The 11219-nt window shown below is 40.4% G+C and overlaps 1 protein-coding gene across 1 annotated transcript; it reads right to left on the bottom strand.

Moving 5' to 3' along the window:
- Positions 1-5298: 5298 nt before the first annotated feature.
- Positions 5299-10751, bottom strand: jpt1.L (Jupiter microtubule associated homolog 1 L homeolog). Its single transcript, XM_018235325.2, has 5 exons — positions 10602-10751; positions 8608-8759; positions 7975-8060; positions 6032-6050; positions 5299-5723 (listed from the first exon to the last, which is right to left on the bottom strand). The coding sequence occupies exons 1-5, from the start codon at positions 10655-10657 to the stop codon at positions 5602-5604; spliced, it is 435 nt and encodes a 144-aa protein (XP_018090814.1). The 5' UTR covers positions 10658-10751; the 3' UTR covers positions 5299-5601.
- Between the last annotated feature and the right edge of the window lie 468 nt (positions 10752-11219).

Raw genomic sequence — 11219 nt, 5'->3', positions numbered from 1 at the left:
TAACAAATATCACTACATAGTGTCAACCCTGAATTTTAATGCCCCTAGCACAAATAGCAATACAGGTATGGGATCCGTTATCCGGAAACCCGTTATCCAGAAAGTTCCAAATTAAGGAAAGGCCGTCTCCCATAGATTCCATAATAATTAAATAATCCAAATTTTTAAAAAAAGATTTCCTTTTTCTCTGTAATAATAAAACAGTACCTTGTACTTGATCCCAACTAAGATATAATTAATCCTTATTGGAAGCAGAACCAATCTATTGTCTTTATTTAATGTTTACATGATTTTCTAGTAGTCTTAAAGTGTGAATATCCAAATTACAGAAAGACCCATTATCCGGAAAGCCCCAGATTAGATACATTAGAAGTGCAGTGAGAACTTTATGTATAATGCCCTAAAACACACAGGGGCCTATTTATCATGCTGTGTAAAAAGTGGAGTGAAGTGTTACCGGTGATGTTGCCCAGAGCATCCAATCAGCAATTCGATTTCAAAAGTTAATAATGGTGGTTGCTATGAGCAACATCACTGGTAATGTTTCACTCCACTTTTTACTAGGAATGCACAGAATCCACCATTTTGGATTCGGCCGAATCCTTTGCAAACGATTCACAAAAAGTCACGTGATTTTCCTCCCCACGCCCAATTTGCATATGCAAATTAGGATTCTGTTCAGCCGGGCAGAAGGATTTGGCCGAATCCTGGATTCGGTGCATCCCCACTTTTTACGCATCATGATAAATAGACTCCATAGTGTAAATGAAGTGCCTACGTCATGTTTAATGCTCCAACAAATGGCAGTTTCAATGAAATGCCTAAAAATGTTGAATGCCACCAGAACACAAAAGAGTAATACAGGTATGGAACCTGTTATCCAGATTTCTTTCTGTAATATGGATCTTCATACCTTTAGTCTACTAGAAAATCATGTAAACATTAAATAAACCCAATAGGCTGGCATTGCCTCCAATAAAGATTGATTATATCTTAATTTGGATCAAGTACAAGCTACTGTTTTATTATTACAGAGATAAAGGAAATCATTTGTAAAAATGTGGCTTATTTGGATAAAATGGAGTCTATGGGAGACATCCAGAAAGCACCGAATTACAGAATGGCTAACGGGTGTTCTGATAACAGATCCCATACCTGTAAATAAAATGCAAACTTCATCATGTATATAATGCACATACAAATGATTTATATGATATAATTATGAAAACCTTTATAAAGTGGAGGATTCATACAGTTCTGGAGGAGTAAGAATGTAAATGAAAGGCTAGTGGTATGCTAGAAACCATGTGCGGTACCGGCCATTGACTTTTTATGTCAATTGCATGTTACCTTCTGGACAGACTTTAATAAAGAATGTGCATTATCGGGTCAAAAGTCACCCGAATAGGCATATAGGTCACGACACATTGGGGCTGATTTATCAACAGTGGGCAAATTAGCCCATGGGCTGTTACCTATAGCAACCAATCAGTGACTAGGTTTTTAAAGCCAGCTGCAAGAAGAACAATGAATGCAGCAATCTGATTGGTTGCTATAGGTAACAGCCCATGGGCAAATTTGCCCAGTGTTGATAAATCAGTCCCATTGACTGTCCTTGCTAGCATTAGGTTTGCTACGAGGAGAGATAGAACACCCCTAAAGCTCATAAATGAAAATATTTACATGTAAAATAATTACCTTCCATGGTTCCTCTCTACCATCATGCCTGCAATTAGCTTTTTAGGAACTGGACTGGCAAGGGTTTCAGACTGTCCCGTTTTCACAGAGCAGTCCCAATTTTGACAGCTCAGCCTGCAGTCCTGGATTTTTATTAAAATGTTCCAGGTTTCACTTTGATCTCCTGCACTGATGCCAGAAAAATATACTAAGTTTCTGAAAACTTCATCATGGGAAAAAACGTTTTTTTTTTCCCCCAAAACGCATCAGTTTATAATGCTGCTCCAGCAAAATTCTGCACTGAAATCCGTTTCTCAAAAGAGCAAACAGATTTTTTTTTTAATATATTTAATTTTGCAATCTGACATGGGGCTAGACATATTTTCAGTTTCCCAGCTGCCCCCAGTCATGTGACTTGTGCTCTGATAAACTTCAGTCACTCTTTACTGCAAGTTGGAGTGATATCACCCCCCCCCCAGCAGCCTAACAACAGAATGGGAAGGTAACCAGATAACAGCTCCCTATAACATAAAATAACAGCTGCCTGGTAGATCTAAGAACAGCACTAATAGTAAAATCCAGGTCCCTCTGTGACACATTCAGTTACATTGAGTAGGAGAAACAACAGCCTGCAATAAAGCAGTTCCATCCTAAAGTGCTGGCTCTTTCTGAAAGGCAAAATTACATAAGATGGCTGCCTACACACCAATATTACAACTTAAAAAATATATATATACTTCCTGGTTCAGGAATTAAATTTTATATTGTAGAATGAATTATTTGCATATATAATTTAGAAATAAAAACAACATAAAAATCATGACAGAATCTCTTTAATTAAATAAGAGTCTTGACATAGAGCCCAGAATACTCAGTATCTGCACTTAGATACATTTGTAACAATTTAAGATAAGCAAAGATACAATTGGAACTATTTAAGATAAGCAGATCTCTTGGGAGAAATGTGACTTCCAGCTTAAAGAGCTTTGTTAGTAAAACTGTAATAATACATAAAACATGGCCCTAAAACCCTCAGAAATGTGTTCAAACTTTCCGTAACCTGACAAATTCTGTAAAATGGACATGGTATTGAGGGGTGTGTGGCCACGGAATGTGCGTGATCAAAAATTTACCACGCTACATGTAGCAGATCTTTTTGTCTCTATACAGTTTTCAAATTTTGAAAGGTATGGGTCCAGTTGTACCATTAAACTGGTGTAGGAGCAAAAATACACAAAGGGGGTTGTGGGAGCACTCAAAGGTTAAGTCCCAGTCCTTGAATTGGGGTGCTATGTGCAGTGTACTAAAAATAAGCCACTCCTACAATTATAAGCCAACCCCATTGTTATAAGCTCACCCAACACTTCCTGGTTTCAACCACTATAAAGCAAAACCCTTTTGGTATTTATTTCTAATAAACAGTATTTCCTAGTATGCAGGATATACCCTTGCCTATGTATTGTGTGTCATAACCTAGTACAACCCCAGCATTTTCTATTTTACCCCACATATATATCATTCTCTCGCCATTTCTCAATCTGCTATCCTACAGCCTATTATCCCCACTGCTACTATAGGCACCATCTCTCCCTACTAAATCAGCTATCCCACAGTCAAAGTCCCTTCCCAGAGACTATTATCCCACTGTTACTATAGACACCATCTCTCCCTACTATACCTGCTATCCCACAGCCACAGTCCCTTCCCAGAGACTATTATCCCACTGTTACTATAGGCTCCATCTCTCCCTACTATACCTGCTATCACACAGTCACAGTCCCTTCCCAGAGACTATTATCCCCACTGCTACTATAGGCACCATCTCTCCCTACTATACCTGCTATCCCACAGTCACTTCCCAGAGACTATTATCCCCACTGCTACTATAGGCACCATCTCTCCCTACTATACCTGCTATCCCACAGTCACAGTCCTTTCCCAGAGACTATTATCCCACTGTTACTATAGGCACCATCTCTCCCCACTATACCTGCTATCCCACAGTCCCTTCCCAGAGACTATTATTACACTGCTACTATAGGCACCATCTGTCCCTACTATCCCACAGTCCCTTCCCTAAGGTTATGATCCCCTTTGCTACTATAGACACATCTCACCCCTCCCTGAAATAGTGGTTTCAGTCCTGGGCCATACCCCCCCTACATCACACACCCCTAATTTGAACATAAAATTGGCCTTAAATTGGTTATGGTCAATGAACATAACAACTTCCCAGTTGCACCTCCTAATCGGCAGTCTTATTTTACTTATTGTTGGAACTATAATAATGTAGCAGCACACCATACCCACTGAAGCAATTTGCCACCTCCCTAAAGTTTGTCAGCCAAACTTCCAGTTGTATAGCCTAGCCATGTATCACAGATATTAGATTTCCATAACAATTTAACCTCAAAGCAAAACTGTCATTGCAATGCAAGAGAAATACAGCCACTGAAAGAAGGTCCTTTGCTGAAATGTAAAGTCTGAAACATGCTTCTAGAGAGTTCCTGCCTCTCAAGACTTATATCATTGTCTACAGCAATAATGTTTTATGGCTAGTAGCCTTTTGAGAGTCGCAAAGTCCATGTTAGCTTCACTTTTTTTATTAGTCAGCTCTTGAAACATTACAACATAGACTCAAACAAGTGACCTAAGTTAGGTGGACAAAGTTCTACAGATGGCACATTTGCTAGCCTTGCTTTGGGCTTACCCAAAATGCTGTTCTCAGTTTTATGAGAGGCTGTAAGCCTATCATACCTTTTTGTATTGCAATCCCCTATCACAGGCATTTGGTTCATAGCCAGTTCAATGACGCCATAAGGCTAGGACCAGATGAAGCAGAAATCAGGCTGCAGTTGTGTGACCAAAGTCTGAGCATATTGGGTACATGCTGCAGAACTGTGCTTAGTTCAAGGGAATAGTTAAAGACTATGGCCTAATGGGGCAGAGGTTAGCCTGCTGAAATCCACAGACTGATGTCTGCCCCTACTGCAAGCAGAGTCTGCCTTCATTCATGTCTGGAAGGCTTGTTGGCTCCAGCAAAGAGAGAAACAAGAGACTTTGCATTTCACTCCCAAAACCACAAGTATGTTCACACCAGAGCCGTCATAAGGGTTCCAGGACATGAATGAAGGATGATTCTGCTCGCGGTAGGGGCTGAAAGCAACCTCCAGATTTCAATAGGCTGATTTTGGCCCTAGGCTTTAACTATTCCCTTGTATTAAGCACAGTTCTGCAATTTGCTCAGACTTTAATCACACAACTGTGTATATGTCTTTTATGTGGAATGCTTGGAATATAGGATTTTATGTTGAAAAAGGGGTCTGATTTGGTGTATCATACTTGAATTCTCTTAAAAGCATTTCAACAAAAACCCAAACAATTTTGTACTACCTTAGTTACCATCAAGCCCAAGGTACACTTCGAAAAGACACTCATAATAGGTTTCTAGATAAAAGATCCCATATTACTGTGCCAGAATATGTATTTCTTGTACTAAGCAAAACTATGCAGAAATTTGCACATAAAGCAGTCCTCTATTTAACCTGTAAGCACCTTAGTAGATTTCCAGATGGTTAAAGGGATGTAAATCAGACATTAAACAGCAGGGTATACAAAAGCCTCTGCATACAGTTTGTTTAATGACCAGTTCAATGAAATTTATACAAATCCAAAAAAAAAAAAAACTTGACAATTCTTTATTATGATAAACATTAATAAAAGAAAACAGTACTACTAGAAACTCATGCGTCTTCCAGTAGATCCCAGGACACACATGGAGAACAGTTCATAGAAAAAAAAAAAAAAAAGATGGCAGGACCAAAGTGCTTTAAATAACTAGGGAGCTTATATGTGCAGTCACATGTGGAGTCAGAGTGAAGGGAACCAACAAATCCAGGGAAAGAACAGTTCGCAGTAGGACATTCAACCTAGAACAAGAGTGGACCTTCCCCCAGGAGGGTTTCTTCTGCTCGGGGCTGCTGCAGGTTGTGCTGGCTGTGCAGATTCTCCAGCTACTTGAGATTGTTCCTTTCCAGATTCAGTTTCTGCTTAGTGCAAAAATTAATTTGAGTGTGTCTAAGTAAAAAAAACGGCATTTGAGTGCAGAGAGATTATGCTGTGATATAGGATTCCCAATATGCTGCAACCTTTTTATGTTGAAGAATGCCGGGAATTTATTACAGCAACATCTGGGGACTGCACTACCACATGTAGAATTTAGAGAAACCTGGCAAATACCATGCAGGAAGAGGGTATGGAAGAACGCACAATACTATGGTGGAGACAGAACAAAGGAAAATTATCGCTTGGAGGGTAGTAGATGTGTAGGGAAAATATGCATATTTGTACTTACCTAGCATTGCAGTTTCATCCTGCAAGGCAAACAAACAAAAATTGTTAAGATATAAAAGAGATGGCAGTACGGTCATATACTGATATCAAGAACAAGCTACATAAGTTTGCATTTCCTTTTTTTTTTTTTTTTAAATCAAGATGGAGTTATGGAAGAATGGTGCCTTTGTATTCTTTTTTATCACATGGGAACTTTGTCCTGGCTCTTTATTTTAATACTATTGTATAACACTGGACATAAAGAAAACATGCCAGTACAGAGCAAATAGAATAAACAGTTTTCACAACAATTGCCATCCGTATCATCTGCCTTGTTCACTTATTGGCTTTGCAACATGTGAACAGACGTGTTGTATGTATTGTGGGCTGTTAAAAAGGGGGTTGCTAGCATAGCACCTGTCCAATCAAAGGTGGCAGGCAGCAGTTGTGGGGAAAAAAAAAAGTGGAGATAGATAAGATAAGATAGATATATATGCTACCTTTATTTAAAGTCCCTGTTTTACCATTAGAGGTAAAAGACTGAACCTTATAGTAGCCTGCAGCACTGTAAATATCTGACCTACTGCAAGTATGTTTGTAGAGTTATATTTTGGGCTCTCTTGCTTTAATCTTCCCCTGAAGATAGCACCATGAAATCTAGCAAAGTACCCCACAACAGGACTCTAGAAGTAGTAGTACCACTACAAATAGTGCATTACTACAGTAGGAATTCCTGCAGTTTACACTACATACAACAGATACTGAAATGTATCAATATAAAATCATTCATACAGCCGCAGCAGTTCTCTGCATCCACTATATCAAGTTAAAACATGCTGGGATTAGTAGTTCAGCAACATGTGGGGACCCAAATGTTAAGAAACCAGACTTGGAGCAAAGCCCAGTTTCTTAATTGCAGGCTGAAGGATAAGATTACAGACATGCAACAGGAACAATGACGCTATTCCCCTGAACTTTGGGCTACGAGTGTCAGCAAGCTCTTCCCAGAAAATCTGAGCAATATCCAGATCACAGGCAGGGACACTCCCTTTAGGAACATCAGCTGCACTTCCTCATTCTCATGGCATTCTGAGAAACAGCTGCGTGGAAAGCCAGATTAGAGGCCCTCTGTATACCAAATAAAGGAACAGTAACACCAAAAAATAAGTGTTTAAAGTAATCAAAATATAGTGTACAGTAGCACTGCACTGGTAAAATTGGTGCGTTTGATTCAGAATCAACTACATTTTATATAAACAAGCTGCTGTGTAGCCATTTAAAGCTGTACAAGGAGGAAAGGCATAAGATACGCTTTGTAATAGTTTTCTTCATAATGTATCCGATGCGTCTCCAGTGACAGAATGGCTGCACCCATGGCTACACAGCAGCTTGTTTATATAAACTATTGTAGGATTTTTGCAGTTTTACTAGTGCAGCACAACAGTACATTATATTTTCATTACTAATAAACACTCATTTTGTGGTGTTACTGTTCCTTTAACCATTTCTGTGCATGCAGGGACCACAACACCCTACTATTCATGCTTACTGACAAACCGTATCCATGTGTGACATCCAAGGATAAACAAAATCCAGATTCTGATTTTTATGTTCAAATTTAAAGAACCTCAAACAAAACATCCCTCCCATCAGTACTAGGAACATTTGTTCAGCCCTAGCACAAACTAACTTGTGCCTGCAAAGTAAAGGTGAATTCTCCATTTTACTGTGTGCTTAACATACTGAAGTGAATTTGGGGTTGCTTGTCATTTGACTGAATCAGATGTCAAATATAGAGCAAAAGAAAAAAAAAAAAAAAAAAAAAAAAAAAGGTTTATGTCACTTACAGCATCGCTGCAGTCTCACCCCATTACAAAAACCCAGGCAAGCAGCATAGGAAACTCAGCTAGGTCATGCCAAGTTTAAAAAAAAATAAAAAAAGATGAATTATATGAAAGCACTTACCATGTTACCACTGGCATTGCTACAGTCCTCTGATTGACATGTCCTCTCTGCTGCAGAATCAAAGTCGCCACATGCATCGGGAGTACCTATGGGGGAAATTAAAGCAACATGAATGCAGATTTCTTCTCTCATATTAAATACACTAAACACAGAAGTGATTTTGTAGAGTAAACCTTAGGGCGATCTAAAAAGGCTTGTACTGCACCACTACCTGGAAAGAGTGAAACCAAAATAAAAATATGGAATCAGTTATCTGGAAGCTAGTTATTCAACATTACCAAGAGGCAGTTTCCTATAGAAATAATAATATGATCCAAACCAAGATATAATTGACCCTTATTGGAGGTAATACCAGCCTATTGGTTTTATTTAATGTTTATATCATTTTGTAGTAGACTTAAGGTATGAAGACCCAAATTAATTTAGTAATCAGGAAAGGCCCAAGCATTCTGATAACAGATCCCATACCTGTACCTTAAATAGCTTTTTTCACCTTGCATAAAAATGAGTTGGTCAAAAAAAAGGAATCAATTAAGTGGTCAAAAAAAAGGAATCAATTAAGTGGTTACATACAATGTCTTATAATGAAGGTGGAAAATGCCCAATAAGCCAGACATAAATAAGAGCAGTCACCTGTCTCCTGTGCTTGTTTGGTGGATGCTGGTTCATCTTCTACAGCCCCAAATATGTTGGAAGCCATCTTGTGCTTCCTTGCAGGCTGCTGTGTCTGAGCCTCGCCGACCCCAAAAGAGATGTTTGACCCTCCACCTGGAGGCAACAGGACCCTGCAGAGAAAAGGCGAAGAGTCATAAGTCAAGATATACATTTCCTTGATGCCTATATCCCAGTTCCTAAGAAGCGTTGAACCCCATCTGTTGCAGGGATTCCCCACGCTATCCACCCCATATCAAACTAGCATTAAACAGAACACCCTATCCAGGTTAAAGGCCTAAAATCGGAATTGTATTCACACAGCACAGTGCTGCTACACAGCTCCCTGCTGTCCTCATTTAATCCCTAGCACAACTTTCATCCATTCTGGACATAGGTTATGCACTACCCTCAGTGTCAGGGTAACAGTGCTTACCTACGCCCCTAGCATGCAAATTACATCTGAAAGACTAGGTGTATTGCTGTATGGTGGTCTGCTGGACCTAGGAACACTGTCAGAAGACAATTAGTTTCTATTTGAGAAGTTATTATATTATTAACATTTATTTATATAGCGCCAGCATATTTTGCAGCACTGTAAAGTAAATGTGTTTATGCAACTACATCACATTTATTACATACATATAGAACAAATGGAGTTACATACATCACAACCAGTACAAAAGGTGAGAAAGGCCCTGTGCAAAGGAGCTTACAATCTAAAGGGAGGGGAATAAGAGACAAGGAGTGGGCAAAAATCAGAATTAAGTGAGTGAGAGGTGTGGTACTGTATTTGGTGAGGGTAGTCTTCTCTAAAGAAGCTATAATTATGGCTCTGCCAGGCAGCAAGTTATATATGTCAAGCTCGCCTAAAGCAGAATGTCATTAAATATAATCCAAACCCAACACGTTTAAACATAAACCCAGACTAACACTTTCAGGTCACAGACTGCTTGTGGTTAAACTGTAGCAGCTCAGCCAGTTCCGCTGGTAGATTAATCCTCCAATGTTCAAATCATGAATAAAATGCAGAGATGTTTGCTAAAAAAGCAACCTAGAGGTGGGGCAGGATCTATGCCGCTGGCAGTAGATGTCTGCGGAGCCTTCACCCCGCACATGTGACCCATGTAACGCACATGAACCCAGGCAGAGCCTGTCCTTTGTTCCACTCACACCCAGAGGAAGAAGCAGCTGATGAGCCTCGCCCTGCACCCTGGGAAGCACAAAGCAGGGAGGTCTGTTGCCTAGTAATCCTTCAGCTTTGTAGGGATAGGCCACCCCCTTTAAAAGCAGAGACCCCACCCAACATGGAATTCCCATAAGCAGCATGGGATACAGAAAGCAGAGCACAGAGATCCCCACTTCATGGGGGGGGGAAATATATATACATGTTGCAGATTTTAAGCTCTGCAAAGTGACAATATAAAAATGACAATGGCAGCTTTTTGAATGGGTGTGGCATGGTCAGACCCATAATCACCAGGGCCTGACCCCTACACACTGCATCTTAACCCTTCTAGTCTGCACTGCTAGGGAATGAATACACAATGGAATAACAGCCTATATTCTGCACTGCTGGTTCTGCCTCCTGAAAGTTCTTAGTAAAAGGCAGCCGACAGAGGCGTGGGGGAAGCTATTCTGCTACACTGTTTGAAGAATAGAACAGGAATAACCATTACTAGGCAGAAAGCAGCTTTACCCCCCAAACATACAAAAAGATGGCCCAGTCATTTCCTTGATGACGTCATACCGAGCCCAGACAGATGTCAGAGCAAGAACTACGAATCCTGTGACAGGAGTCTGCCATGGAAACTGGACAGCCGCATGTGCAGTCGAATAAAAGAATAGGCACGTCAGACGCCACCTTTTCTCTCACGATAATTATCTCCTATCGGAACACACAGACAGAACGAGCAAACTGACAAATATAACTCCACGCAGTCACCGTGCAGACAAGGCCTCAAGCAATACAGTACCTGGAGCTACTCCGAGAACTAGGTTCCAGACCGCTGAACATAGATGTGGTTGTCATGACTGCGACTAGAAGAGACTGTCTCCTCCTCGATCGGCTTCCAGAGCTTATATAGCTGCGTCCACGCCCCTGTTATTCCCTTATTGGCTTCTTCGAACCGCTACCCGCAGCCTGAATGGTTGTTGCCGAAATGCGGTAGTAGCTATTGGTTTCTGTTGCTGTCAATCATGATTCGCCGGGGCGCCATTGCATGTGGTGGTTAAAAAAAAAATTGTGACGCTGCTTCTGCCGCTTGGACAGCCAATGAAAACGGTAATACAAATGCGTGCCGGGTGGTTTTGTCGAGCCCTGATTGGATAGGACGAATATCTGTTAAATGTGAAGGGATTCTTTTGTGAGAAGCTATACAGAGGGCAGGGCTTGGTCACTTGATAGACAAATGATTCATCAAATGAGCATTGGGGGCGCAGTGCCGCTACTGTGACGTAAGGAGAGTGACAGAAATGCTGTGTTTGCACCTTTTTTTTTTTTTATATTGTGGGGTCAGTAAGTAAATAGGCTCCATGGTGATTATTAATTTATGAGCCAATCTGCAGCCCCGGCTAAATTGTCAGCCATAATC

The sequence above is a fragment of the Xenopus laevis genome, chromosome 9_10L (assembly GCF_017654675.1).
Source record: "Xenopus laevis strain J_2021 chromosome 9_10L, Xenopus_laevis_v10.1, whole genome shotgun sequence".
Taxonomy (NCBI): domain Eukaryota; kingdom Metazoa; phylum Chordata; class Amphibia; order Anura; family Pipidae; genus Xenopus; species Xenopus laevis.
Note: the sequence above shows the minus strand (reverse complement) of the source record. Positions and strands in the feature narration are given on the sequence as shown.